Here is a 23,034-nt window from a genome sequence, read left to right as displayed (position 1 = left end):
GAGGTTCGGCCGAATGTTTGACGTTGCTACTTGGGCCTAATAATATCCACATTCTATGTACTTGTGTGTTAAATTCGAACTACTCCTTTGTTTGACGTTGCTACATTACAGCTTGGGTTTGCTTGTGTTTGGACTAGAACTCGGTATTTTTTTGCTTTTGTCACCTACTTGTACATCGCAGCGGACATGTTTGCATGTACATTCTGAGCAGTATTTGTTTCCTCCTGTTTGGAGTAGCCCTGAGTATGTGTCATCGATCTCTCGATTCAATCAGTATGTGCAATAGGGCCACAGTCACGATAGAAAGAGTTCATAATTTATCGGTACCTTACATTGCAATTGAAATACCATAAACTCACATTACAATGAAGACGCTTCGACTAGACCGAACATTACTAAAGAGACATTCGAACGAAGACAGTACAGTTGGGTGGAACCTTTTTGCCTCAGTATTGAGCTCCATGGCGACTCCATATGTGCTCCACCAAATCATCACGCAATTGGTGGTGTATAGCCCGGTTCCTAATTGCTTCAGTTGCTTCTATGTATTGGAGCACGGCTTGGTCTGGATCACGACCCTCGATTGTCGCTTTCTCGCCCATATATTCAAACACCTCATCCACATCGGTGCCGCCTCTCTCGTCCTCAATTATCATATTGTGCATTATGATACAAGCGGTCATAATGTTGTGTAGTGTGCGTTGTTCCCAAATTCTTTCTGGACCCCGAATTATGGCGAACCGCGACTGCAGGACGTCAAATGCGCGTTCTACATCTTTCCGAACTGCTGCTTGAATGGCGGAGAACAGCATGCTCTTGTTCCCCCTTGGTGATGGGATAGGCTTCACTATGGTCGCCCATTCGGGGTAAATTCCATCACCTAAGTAGTAGCCCATGTCGTACGTGGTACCGTTTATGGTGTACGACACAGGAGGGGCAGTCCCGTCCGTGAGCCTGCTAAAAATGTTAGAGCGGTGCAAAACATTTATGTCATTTAGACTACCAGGCATTCCAAAGAAAGCATGCCATATCCATAGATCGTACGACGCAACCGCCTCCAAAACTATAGAGGGTTTGCGCGTATGACCGGTATACGCGCCATGCCATGTTTCGGGCAGTTCTTCCAAACCCAATGCATGCAATCGATGCTACCTAGCATCCCGGGGAACCCTCTCTGCTCGCCGATGGCTAACAGTCGGGCAGTATCCTCCGCGGTGGGAGAGCGTAGGTACTCATCGAAGAAAAGCAAGACAACAGCTTCTACAAACTTTGTCAGGGCAAGCATCGCTGTGCTACCCCCAATCCGAACATACTCATCCACTGCGTCAGCACTGACTCCATATGCCAGTTGCCGTATGGCAGCTGTCATCTTTTGAAGGGGGCTTAGCCCCAGTTTCCCAGTGGCATCCCTCTTCTGGCGAAACCATGGGTCGTGGTTCTCCACAGCAGTGGCTATTCTCAAGAACAAAGCCCGACTCATCCGAAACCTGATAGGGTGCACAATCGTTAGTAACCAAAGACAACCTGCAATTGTGTTTGTATGGAAGATGCGCGTACCTACGACGGAACAGTATATCACCATACACTGGGTTGTTGCTGAAGTAGTCCCGAAATAGCCTTGCAGCACCTTCCTGGTGCCCACGATCTATGACCGCATGTCCTAGGACTGAGCCCCGATGACGAGTGCGACCTTGGGTCCGAAGCTCTTCCTCCTCGATGGCGACCATCATCATCAATTCTTCCTCATCGTCGCTCGAGTCCGATGAGAACATGAACTGATCTCCAGACGTAAATGAGGTCATTGTGTAAGTGTGGAATGTGGACGCAATTGTGCCTCTCGACATCACGATGACCCCTCTTTTGTAGCCAGGACAGTCTTCTCGAGCAAGCAACTCCCGTCTAGCTTCACATGCAAGCTACCAGCCATGTGACAAGTTCCTTCCACGAGAAGGCTCGTGCCCACGAAGGCATCAGGCATGTGGTTCCTGCCTTGCAAAGGAAGGCTCGTAAACACGAAGGTACTACCGATATGCTATCAAAAGATGTATCGTGTACTTACAAAAGACATGTACAAAATACTACATGCGGCCATGAAACGGGTAGCGCGCGTGCACATCTTTTCTACGGATTTGGGAAGACAATAAAATCGAGAATAAAGTGCTACAAACATTGCTCGCGAAAAAATGTTGGGTTCCAGGCACAACCATCTTCAAACTCACCGTAAAAAAACTTTACATTGTATTCATACAACGTATTGCAGCCGTATTGTATCCCATATGGCGGTTATGAGGAAATGGTAAAATAATATAATTCTGTTGGGAAAGGGAACAGGGAAGGGAATGCTGTTGGAGTGCAGGAACCTGAAGGGAACGAATCTGGGAAGGGAATCTCTTCTGGAAGGGATTTTTGGATGGGAAGGGAAGGAAACGGTTGGAGATGGTCTAAGGATCTAGGAGATTTGGCCGAGTCCCATCTCGGTGCCAAAGTGGTCGGCGTGGCAAATGGGTTAGCGTCAATGCATTAACTAATTTGTAAGAACAAACTCATTTGTTAGTCCTAGGTGTAGCCCTAAATGCCAATTAGAACATATTGAAAATTTATGATTTTTTTAAAAAAAATAGGGTCCCATTAACGACACAGTAGCTAAGCACTTGACGAGAGATATAATGTTATAGACACCGTTGAGCCGTGCCACAGTTGGAAGCTGGAAACTGGGACGATTAGCAGCATACGCTGACATAGTCCATGACTGCTTGTACAAGAAACTGGGGGACAACGGTACACGCTTTAAGACGATTAACCAACGAAATACAACTGGCCTGGCATGTCACTTTTTCAGTGGATGCAAAAAAAAAAAATCACACTTAGACCAGGTAATTATCCATTTATAAGCCCTTAAGCCCATCCCTCCACACTCCTCCACTCTCTGCTGCCTCTTGCTCTTCTCTCCTCTGAGCCTCCTCAGCTTCCAAAACTCTGCAGATCTCATCGAACACAAAGCCAAGAGCAAGCAAGCAAGCATGCCGAAGCTTCTTGCAACAGCAATGCTCCCTATGCTCTCGTTGATCGTGCTGTGCGCGTGCACGCGCGCGAGCGGCGCCGACGACTACACGGCGTTCGTGTACGCCGGGTGCTCGCAGGCGCGCTACGACCCCGGGTCGCAGTACGCGGCGGACGTGGACACCGCGCTGTCCTCGCTCGTAAACAGCGCGGGCTATACCACCTACGCCAACTACACCTCGCCGTCGGCCGCCTCGGGCCTGGACGGCGTGTACCAGTGCCGCTCCGACCTTCCCACCGCCGTCTGCGGCGGCTGCGTGAAGTCGGCCGTCTCCAAGCTCTCCTCGCTCTGCAACTCGGCGGCGGGGGCCGCGGTGCAGCTGCGCGCGTGCTTCGTGCGGTACGGGAACGACTCGTTCCTGGGGAAGCAGGACACGACAGTGCTGTTCAAGAAGTGCGGCGGCGAGAGCGGCGCGGGCTCCGGCGTCGTGGCCATGCGCGACGCGGCGCTCGGCGCCCTCGTGGCCGCCGCCGCGCCCGCTGACGAGGGCTCGTACCGCGCCGGCGCGGCCGGGTACGTGCAGGCCATGTCGCAGTGCGTCGGGGACCTCGGCGCCAAGGCGTGCTCCGACTGCGTCTCCGCCGCGGCCTCGCAGCTGAAGGCCGGCTGCGGGTACGCCTCCGCCGGGGAGGTGTACCTCGGCAAGTGCTACGCGCGCTTCTGGTCCAATGCCGCAGGCGGCAGCGGCAGCGGAGTGCCAGTCGGAGGTGGCGCCGGGACCGGCGGTGGCAATGGCATCAGTGGCGGCGGTGTGGGAGGAGCGGGCAATGGATACGCGTACGGATTCGTGCCGAATACGTACGGCAACCATGGTAAGCAGCTACTCCTTGCCATCCATTACTAGTTTAAAGTTTTGGCCTACAAGGCCTATTTCGACTTTCAAACGCGTGATTTTTTTTCCTCCTGTTCCTGCGGGAATTTCATGTCGAATTCCTGCATTCCAAAACGCGCCCTGAATCCCGACTTGCTATAGAACAGTAGCCTGATGGAACTGTGTAGTGAACTTCCGGATCATGAGAGATCGACCCTGAATATCCATGAGCTGGATTGAGAAAAATATTCTTACATTGCACACCAGTAATATGCAGGCAAAATAGAAAAATAGACGATATACACCAGTGTATTTGCTAAAATAGATAATAAACTGATATATTTGCAAATCTAGCACTGTATTCAGCACCTTAAAATCCGAAAATCCAATTTTAGATCTGAAACACCGAAAAAAGACTGATTTGGTCGTATTAGACATCTGAGGTGCCGAATACGGCACTGCTCACTCGTACTCGGCACCTGAGATGTCGAATATGGGTAACAATGCTAAATTTGGTACCTCAGGTGCGGAATACAGCCTGTGCCAGCGCCGCACCAGGGGCTAAAGCTTAATTCACGATTTTTTTAGTACAAAAATAGTCTAAAAATTGTAAATGTTTTCATTAGGAAACTAGAGATCACGAGCAACCTATTTTAATTTGTTTGATTCAAAGAGTCTGAGCCAATATTTAATTAAAATTCTTCAAATAAACTAACTTTATAAATTCTAGCAATATTTAATGCCTCATAAATTATCAAAAATTTAGAAAAAATCACTAATATCTTCTCATGCGATTTACTAATTTATAAAAGTATTTTCAACCCTATATTATTTGATAAAAAGGTGAATTCCTTTGTAATACTCTATTTATATGCATTTTTATCATTTCATGTGATATTCTCTTCTTAATTCAATTTAAATAAAAATAATTTAACATGCACAAATCTTTTGTTATCATATTAATATTAAGCCTTTGTAATGCTCCATTTATATGTATTTTTTATCATTTTATATTAATATTAAACATTGTTGGAAAGAATTTTGTAAGGTAATTTTGCAGTGAATTAACGTTGGGAGGATACAAATTCTAATTTATCGAGCATCAATAGTTGTGAAGAACAATTACCATATAACCCGGCATAAAGATTACATACACTAATAAACCTTACATTTGATATGATGTTTTACATCGGTGCATGAATGGACAGTAACCATAAAGAGATAACGATAACAAATATTGGCATCTACGGTACGCCTAACGACTAACTTAATAGTATGCCGCTGCTAAACCTAACATGACTTAGGAAGTAAAAATAGACTGGGTTACAAAAGATGGTCTCTACTGAGTGTATCTAGGATATTTGTCCTTCCTCAGAGCATCAGGGCCCGAAACCTTAGTGCGACGGACCATCTCCCGCTTCTTTTCCCTCTCATCCTCGCGAGCTTCAGCCGCGGCACACTCCTCCGTTGCCCTCCTCATCCGCTCCTCCTCCTGACGCTTAAGCCATAATTCCTCCTGTTATTGCTTGTACTCTCAGCGTTCGTATTCCCTCCACCGTATTATGTGCCAAAATTATTTGACAAGCATTAGATATATTAAAAGTAATTACAACAACAATAACAATGAATGAGACATAATATGGTATACGGAGGGTGAACTCCTCAAGCGGGGATCCGGAGGGACCCCTTTGAGATTCAGCCGGGGGGATGATTCTGAATCCGTTTTGCGGGTGAAATGAATGGACGTAAATGAGATGCAGGTGGAATGGAATGATCGGATGCAGGAAGTAGTAAATGCTCGGGGGATTTTTAGACAGGCTCGGGCCGCACTGAGCGTAACACCTTACTCCTGTGTGTATGCTATAAATGCTCTGAGAATGTCTCTCTGAGTATCTACTGTATACAAGAATATTTGTCTAAGTCTAGAGCTTCGTGCTCCTTGTTCTACGGTGCTCGACCTCAGCTCGTACTGAACTTGACTCAGTTAATGTCGAACTCTACTTCTTCTGTGCTTCACTTGCCTTTCTTCGGGGAGCCCGCCCGGCTTAAATACGCGCCGAGGTGGTAGCGTGCCCAGAAAGGATGGCGCGAGTTCCAAGGCACCATAAATGAAAAGCAACCATCATGGGCTGCTGCGCAAGGTGACGGGGAGGGTTGAAAATGCGTCCCCGTCCGGTCTTGTTCGTCATCATGCCGTTTTTCAATGGGCGCCGCGGGGAGGGCCCACCGGGCAGCCACAGAGTAGCCCGGCGTGCCCGCCCGGTAAGAGCAAGCCTGACACAGCAGGGCGGCAGGCGGGGCGCTTTGGGCTTCGCGATGTTATCCTAAGGCAAGCCCGATATCGCGCGATGGGACCAGTGCATTAAATGTCCCCACGCCTCTCTGCCAGCCCATGGCAAGGACTGGCAGCAAGCGTGGGGGGAACAGTTGGAAGTGACAGGCCACGCGCCCTCTTAAATGCAGTATCGATCCTCTCACCAGCTGATACCTCACCGCTGAGCCTCTGTGGGGGCCACCGGCGAAGGACTTTCTCAGGCCCTCGGGGAACCGAGTGCTCGGGGGCCACTGTTCGCCGCCCCGAGCGCTCTCTCCTGGATGTGCCCTTTCTTGGTCCTCGGGGAACCGAGTGCTCGGGGGCCACTGTTCATGGTCCCAAGCACTCTCTCCCTGAACTGACTGTTCGGGTCCTCGGGGAACCGAGTGCTCGGGAGCCACTGTTCGTGGCCCCGAGCACTCTCTCCCGAAACTGACTTCCCTTGGGTCCTCGGGGGACTCGGGTGCTCGGGGGCCACTATTGGCAGCCCCAAGCACCCTCTTCCCGGTACTTGGCCTTTCTTGTCATCGGGGGACTTGAGTGATCGGGGGCCATTGTTCGCGGCCCCGAGCACTCTCTTCCCAATACTTGGTCTTCTCGGGTCATCGAGGAACTCGGGTACTCGGGGACCACTGTTCATGGCCCCGAGCAACCTCTCCCGGGACTTGGTCTTCTCGTACCTCGGGGAGATAACCCCCGCGGGAGGGCGCCACGTGGCACTCTACTGTTCTGGCCTCGGGACTCGGGGACCCCCGGTTCCTGTGTCACCGACAGAATAGTACATGTGTCATAAAGAATTACAAGTACACTGAATAACAGCATTGCCTCCTCAACGACGACGATGATGATGCACGTAGTCCTCATGAGTGTAAGCGTCTGACAGGTGCGTGGTCCTCATCCCAGCGGCCTGCGCTAGCCCCTGCCTCGTGTCCCCTTGACCATCGTCATCATCGTCCTGCCCTGTGTGACCCTCACCGAACGTGTATCCAGATCCGCTAACTCGATCCTATATATACCATGATGATAGATCCTCATAAGGAAGTGTCAACACCCCTAGAACGTGCTCCGATGGAGTCCGGTGTCCCAAAGGCTCAGCCTGCTGGTACCACTGTGAACCCCCAGGTACATTAGGATATTGGGAGTACTATCCGCTGAGGAGATTGGTGAAGCCTGTGGCCTGCATTGCAGCAACCCAGTCAAAATCATGTCTCCCGCTCCAGCTCAGTGTCTGCTGCGTACAGTCAACGACGTCCTCATGATGCATCAAGCTGCAGGCGGAGGTGTCATCGTAGTATGAGGAGGTTGTGTCCACTGGGGGGCATGTGAACCCAGTGTACACTGCTTGGGCTCGTACGCCTGCGTGCACTCCTCAGCATCAGTATCGGAACGTGACACCTGATGTTCCGAAGCTGAAGGTGCCTCTCATGACTGTGCGCGAATGGGTTCGTCATGAGCACTGGATGAGCACCTGTTGTGGGAGGCACAGGACGGGTCCATTGCTGGTACGTCATACCCCCTCCAACGTGGGTCACAACCACCTAGACCACGTATAGCAGACAGAAAGCGGGACCCTCTCGTCCGCATGTACTCCCGGAGAGGGTTTCGATCCCTACGCGTTGATGACCTGCTTGGTTCCCCACAAGCTTGCTCCGCCTACGTATGCATTACGTACGTCTCTTCGGTCTGTATGAGATGAGTGACATGTTAGTAATACGGAGGTTTAACCATTAAAAATATTATAAGTACCGCATCACCTAACACAACATGAAGAAGGCGGGCACAATTCTCAGGGAACGGTCTGGGGCTCGGCTCCACAAGTTCGCTAAGTAAGGTGGCACGCGTGCGCAGACGGTACCATGATAGGTACTCCCAGTAGGTGTCATCGTCGTCTTGTTCAGCAGGAACAATGACATCCACCGTGGCTGACTCCGTCCACCTCTGTATGTGTTCGACATTCACGGATGCCTAATCCCGCATGCCTCCGGCCCCCTATGCGCTCCTCCTGTACGTGACATACACAGTTATAATATACTAATATTGATCACCTTGGGCACTAATGATACCTACAATAACACACTTACTTGTGTGCCTGACCGACGTCTCGTGGGGGAGGTACTGGCACCACCTATCGGTACCCAAACTGCTTCTTGTTGTTCATATACAACAAGAAGTATCTAGTCATCCATAAGCCTGAGTCACGCCAACAACACGATGCAATGAGCCTAGCAGTCACAATTTTGACCACTCGTGCCATACGCCATGGATCCCATTCCACGAGATCTGTGCTAAGGACATCCAAATCACTGATCACACAGGAGTAGCTACCATGGTCTTGTTGCTGACTCCACCTTAGCCTAGCATGCATCCACCGATAACCCATCGTAGACCTCATGTCATCTGCAATGCCATCGGAGATGGGGATTGGATAGTAACTCTTAAGCACCCAAAGCTGACAAACCGGGAGGTACTCCCAGCTCCATAGCTATAGAAGGTGTAGGCAGTATGTTAAAAATTCTTTCTTCGTTGATCATTGGTTTGCATCACACAATCCTCTATAGATGCCATCCAGCACATCAAATCCCCAACTGTATGATGTCGGTTCGTAAGGATGTGAAGCGAGCTAACTCGCTAACCATAATATGGGGAACGACATAATCGACTGTCGTTTTGCAGAACATGATGACTCCCAGCAGGACGTACAAGTACACCTCATAGTGTTGTTTTATTGTAGCCTTATCCGCATTGGGTGGGCATAGACCGAACTGTGGCAGCCCATGAATCCAGGACATGAAGAGGCTAACATCCTTCTTGTCATATAGCACTCTAAACCTACAAGATGCAGATGGTCAATGAAGCTTTAACAGCTATACAATATTTGAATTGCAGTATATAAAAAATAATTATCTACCCTCAACGTAACCCTTACACTATTCCTTCGTTGGTCACGAAAGAACTAACGGGGCACCACTAATTGGCAACCCGGTTAGCATGGCCATGTCTCTCAATGTTACGGTCATCTCGCCAAAAGGAAAGTAGAATGTGTGCGTCTCAGAACGCCACTGCTCAACGAGACCTGTAAGCAGTGGTTGCTCAATTGGCGGGAGAGGTGTCCTACCACCACCCGCCATGGGAGTTCCAACCATCATGAGAGCGAAAGGTAGTAAGCCTGCCCCGTGCGAGTGGCTCGTGGTATCGAGGGTCCAACTCCTTAATCGTGTGGACACTCTGGGCTCGCAATGGTAGCAACTGTAAAAGGTATCCAATACATGTACAACGTTAGTTGTAAATTATGTTAGCAATTAAAAAGCACATATATTTGTGGTACCTGCTGCCCTCTATAGTTCTTGTTTTACCACTGCTGAAGAAACTCAGGAAGACCAGCATGAGCCATGATAATGATTTCAAGCTACATGTTTCAATAAGTAGGTGAACAACAAATATGAATATATTACAAGCTTCATGGTTCAATAAAATAGGTGAATAACAAAAAAGAATATAGTACACTCTTCATGATCCAATAAGTATGTGAATAACAAATTAGAATATATTACAAGTTCATGGTTCAATAAATAGGTGAAAAACAAGCTTCATGGTTCAATAAAATGCAACAACTCTAAAGCCCTATAGTTTGATAGTGCATGATAGTTTACTGCTGGGTCGGGCATGTCCTCCTGTCATGGTCAGGTTGTTTGCAAAGTTTACACTTGCGTAGGCCATCAACAACATCTTCTTCATCCATGTCACCTTGCAGCCTCGTGGATCTAGACCTTCCAGGATCCGTGCGTCGTGTTCAGGGATAAGGTACCTATGTAGGCCCCATGATCGCTTTCTAGCTACTTCCTATGTTGAAGGATCGCATCTTTAGAAGCAATGTGCTCCTCAATGCATCTATCATGAAGTACGGTGCTATGTACTATGATCCGTCATTGCCGCCCATGTCCTTGCAAGCGTTTAAGACATGCGAGCACGGGATATGGTGCAGTTTTAGCTTATTACATGTGCACTTCACCTTGTGAGGCCCAAGTTGACATTACTGCACAGTGTCCCCTGCGCTATACCCTGAAGCATACCTACGGTGGCACATGACCTCAAAGTCATTGTTGGCCATGTTGTAGATCCTCATCCAATAAAAGTGTGTCTTGTTCCTCCTTCTGTATAATATTGTCTCCACCTTATGTGCGTACCGTGTGCTGCAATTCATAGCAGCATTTCCACGGTCTCGAAAGTAGTCCGCCGTTCTATAGAATGTGAGCTCAATAATGGCATACAACGGGAGACCCTGTACTCCCTGTAGGACATTGTTGAACGCCTCCGCTATGTTCGTTGTCATGGTGTACCTAACATAGGATACAAAAAATTTAGAAGACCTATTTGCATAAGACAAGGTTCAATATGTAATTTAAATTTTAGGTGCTAACCTGGCACCATGAGTGTCATGGATTAGAGCCCAATGCTCTGCCGACTTTCCCGCTATCCACTGGCTAAACGTAGCACGTGAACGGCTAACGGTAGTTTGTTCTCCAACCATTTGCATTTGCATGTGATCCTCCTGTTCTTGTTGATCTTTCATCATCTTGCGAGTGGCCTCATTTAACTCTCTGCATATCTCGTTGAACTTTGCCTGCTAGTTCTGCAGACACAAACTTTTGAATCTCTTTACAAGAGACTTGTTGCGGTACCTTGTGTATAGGTTCGCTCTTAAGTGGCACATGCACCACCTTCTCTCTACATCAGGCCATGCAATGACGTAGTTTGTGCTATCATGCAGCACGTCCAACGCATGCAGAAGGCCCTTGTTGCGGTCAGAGATGATGCAAATTCGTTCCTTATTGCCCATGACATGTGTCCTCAATAAAATGAGGAACTACAGCCAGCTATCATTGTTCTCACTCTCAACCATTGCAAAGGCAAGAGGAATGATCTGATTATTGCATTCGCCGTCATCGCTGTCATAAGGGTACCATGGTACTTGACGCTCAAAAATGTAGCATCCACGCATAGAACCGACCTGTAATGTTTGAAAGCTTCGATGCATTGTCCAAAGAACCAGAATAACCTAATGAGGTATCGGTCAATGATGTTGCATGACCCATCATCTAGCTTGATCAGCTCATCCGCCATCGCCCATTGAGTCCCTGGATTTGTCATGGCAATTTTTTGCAGTAGCCTTGGAGCATAGTTGTAAGACTCCTCAAAGTTTTCAAATAACATCTTCAATGCCTTCTGCTTCACTCGCCATGTGGTGTGGTAATTGATCAGTATACCCGTCTTAGTCTGCACCTCCTCCATAATGAATTTTGGCGACAAACAAATGTTTGTGCCAACAAGGGTGATGAGGAGTTGGTTTATGAACCTCGCATCAACAGCGTGGCTCACATTACTAATAGCCTCTTTGTTATATGTATGTGGGGTGTGTCTACTGATCATAAAATAGTTCTCATATTTAGGCTTATGTGCTCGTACGAAGTAAGGACAAATCGCGTGTTTGAAACACCTGACCTCATACTTCGTAGGGTTAGACCGGACGCACTTGTGGTCCCTTCTTGTCACTACAATAGATGACCTCCCCCCTATTACGAAATTGTTGCCCAACCTGGATGTCCATATTCTGGTATCTCCGGTTAGATAATGTGTTATACTCAACGACGGCACAATCCAGCAAACCAGCACCACAAAAGTACTACATTGCCGGCACCGGATCGTCATTGTCAGCATCTTTTTAATCCCCGCTACCACCGACTTCATCATTCATGCATCCTGCATCTACATCAGAATGATCTACTCTAGCTCCATCTCTACTGGAACTGCCCTTCCCTACATGCCCTCCATCCTCTTCGTGCATCACCTGCTGGCCTGATCCTTCCAAGGTACTCACTGTATCACCATGCACCAGTCGTGTCACTATGTTTACAAACACCCCCATATCAAAGTTTTCCTCTAATATCTTACGTGAGTACAAAGCCCATGCGTTATTTCTTCTCATCATGAACAACGTATGGACAATGACCGAGCTGTTTGGAACAACATGTGGCCGCACACCCTTCATGATAACAATATGGAATTGTTGGTTTACACGCAAAAGGCTCATAACATGTGATTTCAGGTCATCTAGGTCATTAGGTACCTCAACCGAATTCTCTATGTGCTAGCAGTTCTGAATTGTTACGAGTCTCCCATGCAAAACCGTGGGACGTTCTCTGTAATAAATATAGAAAGTCATATCGTATCTAGTAAATAAAGGTACATTTAATAAAATTACTACTTATATGTTTGCACGATACACATGCTAAATATGTAAGTAATTAACAGTGCTAATTAAATCATCATTATTAAATAAAAATGAAATAATTAATATTCAATATTGAATTAAAATATAATTTAAATTAACATGAAAGTTACGTTGAGCAAATATTCAATCTCCTTATAAATTGACATTGCACTATTAACCTATTCGTAGATTTCTTTGCGCTGAGTGAGCTGAGCTGAGGTGCCCCAAGTTTTTTTGACTAATCAATTTTGCGCTAATTAATATTATACAATCTTCTAACCTAAGAAAATAATTACTATTACACAACAACACGCTAATTACTATTATACAAATTCACGCTAATTACTACTACACTACTAAGCAAATAATCAGATTCATATAATCAAACTAAGCAAATAATTGAACAAATGTAATTATCGGGTTAAACACTCTAATTACTATTATTGATGCAAGTACTAATTAAAAACATAATTTAAGTATTTATTGTATCTCGCGCTGCTGCTCATCCTCGCCTCGGGCTGATTCTCCTCTCCTCTCCTCCTTTGTGTTTCTACTCTCCTCTCGCGCTACAACTGTCCTCATTTTATAGCGTAGAGTGGAGAGACAAAAAGTGATACAATTTGACCGATTTGACAGGACGCCGAAAGCACGGACAACATCATGTGGGCAGCCGAAAGAATCTCAACCATGAGGTGCCAAATACGGAAGTGCTCAGGTGCCGAATACGGGTGACCAGTGCCGTATTTGACACTTTAGGTGCCGAATACAACCAGGCTAGGTTTTTTTGGTGTTTCAGGTCTCAAAATCGGATTTTTGGATTTTAAGGTACCGAATACAGGTGCTAGATTTATAAATACACCGATTTATTATCTATTTTAATAAATACACTGACGTATGTTATCTACTTTTTCGTAATATGCAATGCAACCGTAGTGAGCATGTAGGCTCGTTTGGATTGACCCCACTGCTACTTCGCTAAAACATGGGCGTTAACTGGATGTCTGAGTGCTAATTATTGGCTCGCTCAGGTAGCGTCGGGTCGCGCAATTCATTTTTACGTCCATACACTAGCGAACCTGAGACGGTGAAATTGCTTGTCAATATTGGGCGAGCCAGCGTTTTGACGGGGCTAGGCTTTGGTTCAGTCCTAAACCGACGTTTTTAACCGTCAGCTGCATTAGCCAGTCAGCTGCTAGCCGATCCAGTTTTTTCTGGCCTTCGATGATCGAACAGCGTGGATCCTTCCGGTTTCACCGTTATCTCGTTCCGCGCACATCACATCGATCGCCACGTAAATTTCTGGATAAATAACCACGTTGATGCGTGCGCCACATCTGGTCACTCTCTCTTTCGCGGAGCTCTGAATATTTGTGGGATCTTGCGGCCATTACGGGGCCATCAAGTGCTATCCACCAGTAGTACAGCATCATGCGTATAATTCAGTTGTTAACGCTAGTCATTTACGTACTGAAATAGAGTTATATAATGGTGATGGTGTACTCCTTCTATGTCCTCTCATGATGGGTACACCAAAGGGAAACTTTTTACACACATAGCTTATGATAATTAAAAATGATGGACATGTAAGGAGAATAAGAGATGGATGAGTATCACGGGAAGTGATAGAGGGCTAAGATAAACTATGTTCCGTATGTGCATAAGTACATTCGGTTTTGCATTTACCTGTATGCACGAACTACGTTGCTGGCTTCTATATAATTTTTAGGCGTTCTAGACTTGTATTATTGTTTATTAGTACAATGTACCATAGTTCGGTGAATTCTCTTCAGGTTTACTTCATGGAATTATAATATTGAAGAGATTGATCGCTTTTGGTAATCAGAGGGTCAAAGTGAAACAGCAGGCTACATAGTTGGGAAGTGACGAGACAGCTGAACGATCCAAAAACTTGACTAATATTTGCAGACTGGCACCCTTTCAGCCAGCAAAATTTGCTGAGATTGTGGGTTTCCATGTAGCATGTGCAAACCTACAAGGCTGCAATAGAAATTAGGCATGGCTGCATCAGTGTAGCCCCCATATTTCTTTCTAGTAGCAGGTTGTCAATGATTAGGGCAGCAAGCACCAGATAGAACGTTCTGATCTGCTTGTCCCTCCACAATTATATATACTTAAATGATACAAAATAACCACTTAAGCATACTAAAGCATTCAACTTAATAGAAAAGATGTTCTTAGTTTAATTTACTGCATTACAGTGTATACTGATAAGTGATAACACAGGACAGTTCAACACTAACTTATGGTCTGCAAGATCTGTCATATTTGTATAGTATATGATATGGTGGATGTATCTAACTAGAAGCAAATTATATATGGTGTGTGTCCAAACTGCAAAGGTATCTAACAATCAAAAGAGAAGAGCCCAAAAGGACTTTTTTTTGCCTTTCCACTTTTTCCTCTGAACTTGTGTTGTTAACCTTGCTCTGAGGCCGGCAGTGCATCACAACGTGGATTCAAAATGATGCAGCTTTCTATCATTGGAATCTGAAACAAAGGAGGGGATATCTCTGGTATCCCACTGTGAGTAGTGTACTGCTCAGCCTTTTCTGCTTTTGGGATAGCTTTAAACCCTTTACTACCCTACTTTGCACAAAGCTACAACAAGATAGTACAATCAAATACACTACAGTACCACATACATTTGAGTAGATTAGCTTGCCTTTTAATCGTTAATTTGCTGCTATTCTGTGCCAACGTTCGTCAGATGAATCTGGAAAAACCCTTGCCATCATCATCGGCCTAGTGGCGGCGGTCGCCATTGTTATCGTCTTCCTCACCTTCGTCCGAAAGGCCCGTGGTGACGGCGGTAAGATCAGTTCCAGTTTACATATAATCATCGATTCCTGGTTCACCAATCATCAATTCACCTTTGGTAGTTTTCGTGCTATTCATTAATGGGTAACTCTTTTTACCTGAACCATATGCAGGTAAAAGCTAAGAGCATGCAAGATGGTCATCACTTGGCTCAGATTGGATCGTCGGTGGCTTTTGCTCGAGCACTGCTTTAGTCCATCTCCCTCTCCCTTGCTCCTCTTTTTATCTTTTATAGAGCCTCTTTTGTCCTGTCATTATCGACCAAAACAAAGGGAAGCCATGCTGAAATGACATAAGCTGAAAGGTATCCGCTGTGCAGAAATGTGAAGTGAAGATTCCAGCCTCTACCAACTACTAGGTAGCCACTGAGTTTACCCCAAAATAAGAAGAGTGTGGTCTCTGCTCGTTTAATATACTCATTCTATATAATGTATTTGTTTATGGAACCCATGCATGCATGCATGATTCATGTCCTAGTTGATGGTGTTGGTGTCATCTCCATGCAATGGTTGGTGATGTGGGCTCATGTATCTTATTGTTAATTTCTTGAAGGTAATTGTTCACTAAAGTTCTGTATCCTTTTGTTTTTTTTGAAACGAAACTAAAGTTCTGTATCGTGAATGGCATAATACAATGTGATGGTGAGTCAGGCGGTTGAGGAATCCAATTATTTCTTTCTTTTTTTAGGTGGAGTGGGAATCCAATTGTTTCATCTTTTGTGAGAACGGGGCAAGGTTGACATCATGAGAGAGTTCGTACAGGAATCGATGGGCTTATCTTAGTGCTCTGTTTAGTGCTGGTAAAATCATTGCTGATAATGAATTAGTGCAGGGCATGACAGTCCATTAGCTGGTGAATGGCGGTGTTTGGGGTCCATGGAAACCACAAGGGCCAAAAGTTTCGTGTTTTGCGGCTGATATATTTGCCTTGGTTAATTGCGCTGCAATCTGCAATGCGATTCGTAACTTTGTTGATGCAATGTCTAATCTTGGCAGATTTTGGGTGTTCCACCGGGGGTAGGACCTACTGCTCGGAGTTGTCTTAAGATTTTTTATTTCTGAATATTGTAAAAATGTGCATCTATTTTGAAAATTGACTGAAATGTACTCGTACGACAAAAACATGTGGTCCATTAAATGGACATGTACTTATCACCCACTAAACGGGTGACAAGACTTTGAACATTGCATATTTTCTGAGGAATCGTACTACTTCGAGGAATTTAAATTATATGTAGAGGAGAGAAATTATATGTAGAGGAGAGTTGAAGCCAAAAATTTTATTCGCAATGGTAAACATCTACGGTTATTACAAAGCATAATTTTAAATATTACAATGCCGGGATAGAATAGGGATTCTACTGTGTGGAGTGGGGATATTTTCCCATCTCTCACACGCCGCTTCGCGATCTCTTCTTCTTGGCGATCACAACAGCCCAAATTTTGGAAAATTTCAAATTTTATTTAATACAAAATAAATTAAATATATACAACAAATAATAATATATAAATATTAAAAGTTTCCTAGATTTGTTTGCCAATTGTTTGTTCTTCTTATTTATTTCCTAGATTAATATTTACATATATATCATTTATCAATTACCACAAATCAAACAAATCTAAAAAATAGAAGACCTTTTATGGGGCCAAAATCCATTTTCTCCAGCCCAACTCTCTTCTCATCTCCCCTCTTTGCAGCCTAGCATGTCCTTTCCCCTCCCTTCTCTTCTCTGCGTGGGACGATGCCAACTGAGCTCGCCCATCTCTCCTCTCTCTCCCACTCTCTCTTTTCCTCACTGGATTGCACACACGCCACCTCTCCTGACCCATCTTTCACGTGTAGGTGCAACCTAGCTCAGCCGACATCATCGTCACCTTCCTCTTGCAACTCTCATCTGCTCCTTGTCTAGCATGCGCACGACAATAGAAGACACCGCACCCATCTGTCCAAATCCAAGCCGAACTCCACAAGGTAACCACTAGAATGAGTTCATGAGGTCTCCACATCCCTCTGGCCTGCCATATTTCCTTTGGAGCCCAATTCAAACGTGAGTCCGAGTTCAGGATAAAACCGCCGGCTGCACCAAATCTTTCAAGATTTGTGCAAACCCGAAAGGAGATATCTCTAGGAGCTTATCAAATAACCATGCGCCCTATGATCTTTTGCCCACCTTATCCTTTCCTAAGCGCGTTACAAACTCTAGATTGCTCAGGATTGCTCTGTCACTGCCTAAAACCCTAATCAAGTCGAACCAAGACTCGCTTGTATCCCTGGGTATAAATATGCAACCCCTAAACCTCCCCAGATCATCTCAAGCCTTTCACCCAACTTACCAAAGTGCATCCACCACTTGAACCTCCTCGCCAACAAGCTCCGAAGAAGAAACACACTGCTCAACGTCGCCAGACCTCACCGAGCTTCATCGACAATGATACACAGCCAAGGTGAGTTTGTCATGCTGCCCTAATGCATTTCTGCCACTCGCCGTAGAGATCTACCCACGGGAACAAACTATCAATGAGTTTTCAACCGCGCGCTGCCACTTAGAGTCTGTCGCCACCGCGTCTAACTCCGGAGATGAACACAATCACGTCGTAATCGTTCGATCTTAAACTAGCGACCATGATTAGAAGATCGGATACCCCTTCGATGCATTGAACCCTAGCTATCAGATCTATCTTATTGACTAAGATTACAAATGGGATAACAATTCGGTTAGAGTTAATCATAGCCGTTCATTTTGAGAACAACAATCTACATTTAATGAACTAATCGTTCCATCAGCCGTTCGTGTCAGCATCCATTTCAGTAGCCACGCAAGCGCCACATCAGTTGTAGATCCTAGTTGGTAGCCACGTGTCAACATAGTCATTAGCCCAATCAGCTTTTCTTTTCTTTTTCTTTTCTATTGATGACGTCATAATTGGGTTTGGTGACGCAAAAAATAGGTGTTTAGTATAAAAATAATTCTAATAATTAGGTTTAATTTGATAACAATTTTAAATAATGTTTTTGTTTAATAAATAAATAGTTAGTAATTATTTTTAATATTTTCTTTAGTTAAATAATTCTAATAAACTCTAGAAAAATTCTAGCAAATCCTAGATCACTTTGAAAAAATCCAAAAAAATCCTAATCACTTAGTTTCATTTGTAATTAATCTTTTTGTTATGTTTTAATCTTTCGAAAGACCAAACTTCTCAACTATAGCTCCAATTTGATTCCTTCTTGCACTAAAATTCTTTGAAAATCATAATCTATCTAGTGACTTTGTTTGTTGTGTGATATTTAGTTCTTGATGTTTATTTGTTGTCTTTTCGCTTATTTTTGCGAGTAGACGCCAACATTCTAGAGGAGAGGGAAGGACTTCAAGACCAAGTCTTCGTTGAAGACGCAACTATGTATCTGGAAGGCAAGTTGTGTTCTTGACCATAGTGATCCTAGTTTTATAAATATTTTATTTTACAAACATATATGCTAATAATATTATCGAGAATTCCCTGTTAGGCTTTACCCTAGTTTTACTTTAACATCCTTGTTGCTATAGTTATGGTTATGAAATAGTATATCATGTTTAGCCCTGCTTTGGGATGGTGATAATCATAATGGCTCAACTGAATATGGTAATGGTCTTATGCAACTATGATCAAAAGTGATGGAATAACTTTTATTAGAAACATAGAATTAGGATTTGAACAAGTGGTTGGATGAGACTAGTGCAGGTTGCACGGTTGGGTTTGAGGTAGTCTTGCTCAAATCTAAGGACATGTTCATGGAGCGATCATTTCGAGTTAACAATACAACCACAAATCTGGTATGGGACAGACTTAGCCAATTAATTAGCATTACTCTTTGCATGGTGTAGACCAGTTAGTGGTACGGGGAACAGAATGGTGTGATTCCCTGTATTCGTATGGCACAAAAGGGGGTTTCCGTTGTTGAGGTGCAATTCGCGCGGCGGTGAAACCTTAGTGGGTATGCATATGTTGAAAGTAGCTTTGTAATGATTCCTAGCTACACACCTTAGAAGTGTGTGAGTGTTGGTAGACGTGTACAAAATAGGTATTCATGACTTGTGGGTAAAGTATACAACCTATGCAAAGTGTAAAATTGGTTAATTAGTCATGCCCATAGTCAAGAGTGGCAAGGAACCCTCATATGATGGTTTGGTTGGTTTGATCAACTGTGGTGTGGGATCCATAGTTTGAGGATGCCGGTTTTGGTCAACTTTGGTCGTGGGAGCCATACTTAAGGTGTTAGATGGATGGTTAAGTCAAAATGTGGAAAGTCTTGAGGTTAATTGTTTTACTTTATTGATTCACTTAATTACACACTTGCTTTAACTATTTCAAAGTAAATTTTGTTCTTATGCAAAAGAGTCATGTTAGCAATATTGTTGTTAAAGCCTTCATATGAATATTTTTATCATAACTTGCAGAGAATGATATGTGCTCACACTTGCTATAACCAAACACACTCAGTTGGAGAAGACTTTGAGGAGTCTATGGATGAAGGAGCATTCTAAGGTGATTTTTCATTGATTTGCTTATGGAGTTGTTAAGAGGAATCAAGATTACGTTTAGATCCACTGCATTTTATTTGTTTCTTTGACCCTCGAAGGTCATTTTTGTAAGACAATTTAAGTACAATTAAGATGCATATTATTTTTTATTATTATCTATGAAGTCACTATGTGTTAGGATTGATTCCTGGCTCAGCACATTGCTAAGATTGGTCAGTTTATTGGATTGGTCTTGACAGTGACGCAGGAGAGCTTGATGCCTCTGAAATAGTTCCTCACACCTCTGAAGTTCAACCTCATGCCTCTTTAAAATGTCCTCCCAGAGGCGGTGTTCCTCCTCCCACCTTATAGATATGCATGATAATCATATAAGACCTTATAGATATATTTATAAAATATATAATAATAAATATATATCATCATCAATTAGACTCCCAACTCGACTCAGAAGAGGGTCGCTGGTTCATCATCCTAGTCAAGAAATCCTCATATCGCATCTCTCCTAATTGCGAACTCTTTTAACCGCATGAGACAGGACCACCCAAAAGGAACTACGACTGAATTGAGTTTCAATATTTTTTATTTTGGCTGGAGAATCCAGAAAAACCTTCTGCTCCTCTATCCTTATCCCAAGTGCCTCATTAAGCATGCATGACTTCTGAGGGGAGTTGACATAATTAGACCCCTGCCAGATCATCTTGAAGACCGGAGATAATTTAATTCAAGCACACTTTGGCTCCCACTGTACTGTACCTAGAGTCAAAAGGTCATGTTCGCCATTAATGGTAGACAACTCCATCATCGGCCGTGAAGCGGATGCCTGCGGGGTGGTACGCCTTTATAAACAGAGAGTCGCTGGGGGTTATCTCACAATTCTGTGCCTTCTAAGCTTCTAGTACTCGAGCCAAAAACCCTCTCCTTTGCTTTGTCCTCCTCCGAGCTTCCGGCAATGACATCCTCATGCTCCTCACTATCGAGGGACTCAAGGGTTCCACCACTGGGGTCTGGGAACCCCACCACCTTCGTTAGTGGGGTCATTGCTCCTATCTCCAGCCTCTTTGCTCAATACTCCACCGCACTCACCTGCCCTTTCAGCAGCATCCCTTGGGGTTATCTCCATTTCTTCTAATGAGGAAGAGGCAGAAATGGTAGCAGGCGAGGAGCTAGTTGAGTTGATGTTTGAGTGGTTGGACAATCTTTCAGACTTTGGGAGCGAAGCTCTGTACAAGGACGAGGTAGGCTAGGCTCTCCTTGAGGAGAAAACAAATAAAGAAGAGAAGGAAGTCAGGGAATCCTCTAGCTTCTCATCATCATCTTCCTCTTCCGACAACGGTGATGATGGGGAGACAAGCAACTTCATCCCCATTAGCGTCGATGTCGTGCTAGGAGGAAGGAACCAGAGGCACGAACTTGTTTACTAGATTTCTTTTCCTTTATTTTGGCCATCCCGAGTCACTGATGTCTTAAGACTCGAGAATTTTGTGGTGTGAGTTAGAACCTTTTGATTTAAATCCTTTAACAAAGATGAACTTCTTATCAAAATTTTCCTATGTCTTGATTGAATGCTTCCTCTTGGTGCCAAGATTTTTTGATCCACTCGAATACTAATTCCCTGCTTAGGTTTGGTCCTTTTTGTTTGAGGAGAGGCATTTGATGGAATAGAACATTTGACTTGGTCAACAATTCTTTTGGATAGGAGAAAACTTGGGTAGGGCCCGCATGACTAGGAACCACTCTGGTCGTGACATCACTCAAGTACTGACCAACAACCACATATTCTCTAACAACATCACATTTAATGTGCACCGCAACTCGAGGGCACTCAAGAAGTCAAGCCACTAGTCAGAAAGAAAGAGAGGGAGGGAGGGTATTCGGTCACAAAATATTATCGTTGCCATGAGCGCGGTAATCACAACATCGTGGGGGAGCCATTGCCATCGTAGTTACCTTTATAACTGGAACCGATGGACTGACATTAGTCTTTACACCATGAATCCTCTGCCATAAAAAAAACTCATCTTGTTCCCTAGACCTCTATTCCTAAATTATCTTGCTATGGCTTGCTCTTTAGATAGTTGCCAGGCCTCAGACATGAATGAATCTTGCCTCAACATGATTGCAAGGGAAGGTCTCCTTCTTCCCCGGAGCCTGATTCCATGGAGAGTGACGATCGGGGGGGGGGGGGGACTTCCCCAACCCACACACCGAAGAGATCGTGATGTTTGAGGAGTTTGCGTATTGCGTGCTTCAACTTCTAGCCTCTAAATTCTTTGTGGATGCTCTTGACTTTTATGGCATGAATCTTGTCCATCTCAACCCCAACTCCATCACCATGCTGAGCATCTTCATCCACCTCTGCGAGGCATTCATCATGGTGAAACCATTACCTTTCATCTTCGGCCATTTGTATCACCTGAAGAGCTTCACAAGCCATGGCCTAGGCTCTGCTGGATTCGCACTTAGGAGTGGAGTATCCAGTGAGTACTTTGCTATTTCACCCAAAACCTCATGCACTAGTTTTATTGTCAATGTGCCATCAAGAAACTCCTTGAGTACAAGAGTACTCGGGCAAAAAGGAATCCTTAGTAGAACACACAAGTCTGGCGCTCGTCCCAAGTCCAAATGTTCCTTGAGTCAATCAAGCAACTCAAGGAGCATGGATTGACTACTAGGGACATGGCAATCGATTTCATCTAGCACCAGATCAGCCCTTTGAAGGCCAGGGATCACTCGGCCTGGGAATAATCGAGATAGTAAAACATCATCATGGTATTTCTCATTATTTTTTATCGTCACAACCACTGATGGAAAATATTCTTTGTAGAGGGCCAAGTTCCTATTTTCCAACCAGTTTTTGGGACACCTTGAGGATGTCCCAAAAGCACTGTGTGACCTCCCAGTTGACATTAGGGATGCCATAATTTGGGTAAAGGACTTCTTCCTTCACGAGAATTGATGGTTTTTCATTTCTGAGTAATAACCATGTTTATGCAGTCGTTGTAGATTCTTCTCCAGCCCGAGTCATCGTCTCAGGCAACTCCATCCAAGACAAGCGAGCAGGAGGATTATGGTGTCGTGCATATCTACTCCTCCTTCAGCTCGAAGAAATGTCATCCTCATAAATGGCTGAGGAAGACATGTGTTGGTCGGAGATGGAGATTGCTCGATGGGTTCAGTGCAGATGCCGCCTCCGTCAAGCTTGCCACTCATCCTCCTCCCT

The 23,034-nt window shown here is 44.8% G+C and overlaps 2 protein-coding genes across 2 annotated transcripts; one reads left to right on the top strand and one right to left on the bottom strand.

The window, feature by feature from the left end:
* Positions 1-446: 446 nt before the first annotated feature.
* On the bottom strand, positions 447-1,884 carry LOC133927592 (uncharacterized). The gene is made up of 3 exons (XM_062374052.1): positions 1,558-1,884; positions 1,162-1,487; positions 447-949 (listed from the first exon to the last, which is right to left on the bottom strand). Exons 1-3 carry the CDS (start codon positions 1,842-1,844, stop codon positions 447-449), a joined length of 1,116 nt encoding a protein of 371 aa, XP_062230036.1. The 5' UTR covers positions 1,845-1,884.
* Positions 1,885-2,928: 1,044 nt separating this feature from the next.
* On the top strand, positions 2,929-15,768 carry LOC133926617 (plasmodesmata-located protein 6-like). The gene is made up of 3 exons (XM_062372632.1): positions 2,929-3,873; positions 15,183-15,284; positions 15,406-15,768. Exons 1-3 carry the CDS (start codon positions 3,021-3,023, stop codon positions 15,414-15,416), a joined length of 966 nt encoding a protein of 321 aa, XP_062228616.1. The 5' UTR covers positions 2,929-3,020; the 3' UTR covers positions 15,417-15,768.
* Positions 15,769-23,034: the final 7,266 nt, after the last annotated feature.

Source organism: Phragmites australis, chromosome 8 (assembly GCF_958298935.1).
Source record: "Phragmites australis chromosome 8, lpPhrAust1.1, whole genome shotgun sequence".
Taxonomy (NCBI): domain Eukaryota; kingdom Viridiplantae; phylum Streptophyta; class Magnoliopsida; order Poales; family Poaceae; genus Phragmites; species Phragmites australis.
This window is presented reverse-complemented; position numbering and strand designations above follow the sequence as displayed.

What these genes read in the sequence shown, in the direction of transcription:
- LOC133927592 (XM_062374052.1), bottom strand. Translation starts at nt 1,844, where the DNA reads ATGTCGAGAGGCACAATTGCGTCCACATTCCACACTTACACAATGACC. An exon ending in GATATACTGTTCCGTCGTAG is followed by an intron (nt 1,488 to 1,557) that starts GTACGCGCATCT and finishes GCACCCTATCAG; the next exon opens with GTTTCGGATGAGTCGGGCTT. An exon ending in CGAGCAGAGAGGGTTCCCCG is followed by an intron (nt 950 to 1,161) that starts GGATGCTAGGTA and finishes TTAGCAGGCTCA; the next exon opens with CGGACGGGACTGCCCCTCCT.
- LOC133926617 (XM_062372632.1), top strand. Translation starts at nt 3,021, where the DNA reads ATGCCGAAGCTTCTTGCAACAGCAATGCTCCCTATGCTCTCGTTGATC. An exon ending in GAATACGTACGGCAACCATG is followed by an intron (nt 3,874 to 15,182) that starts GTAAGCAGCTAC and finishes AACGTTCGTCAG; the next exon opens with ATGAATCTGGAAAAACCCTT.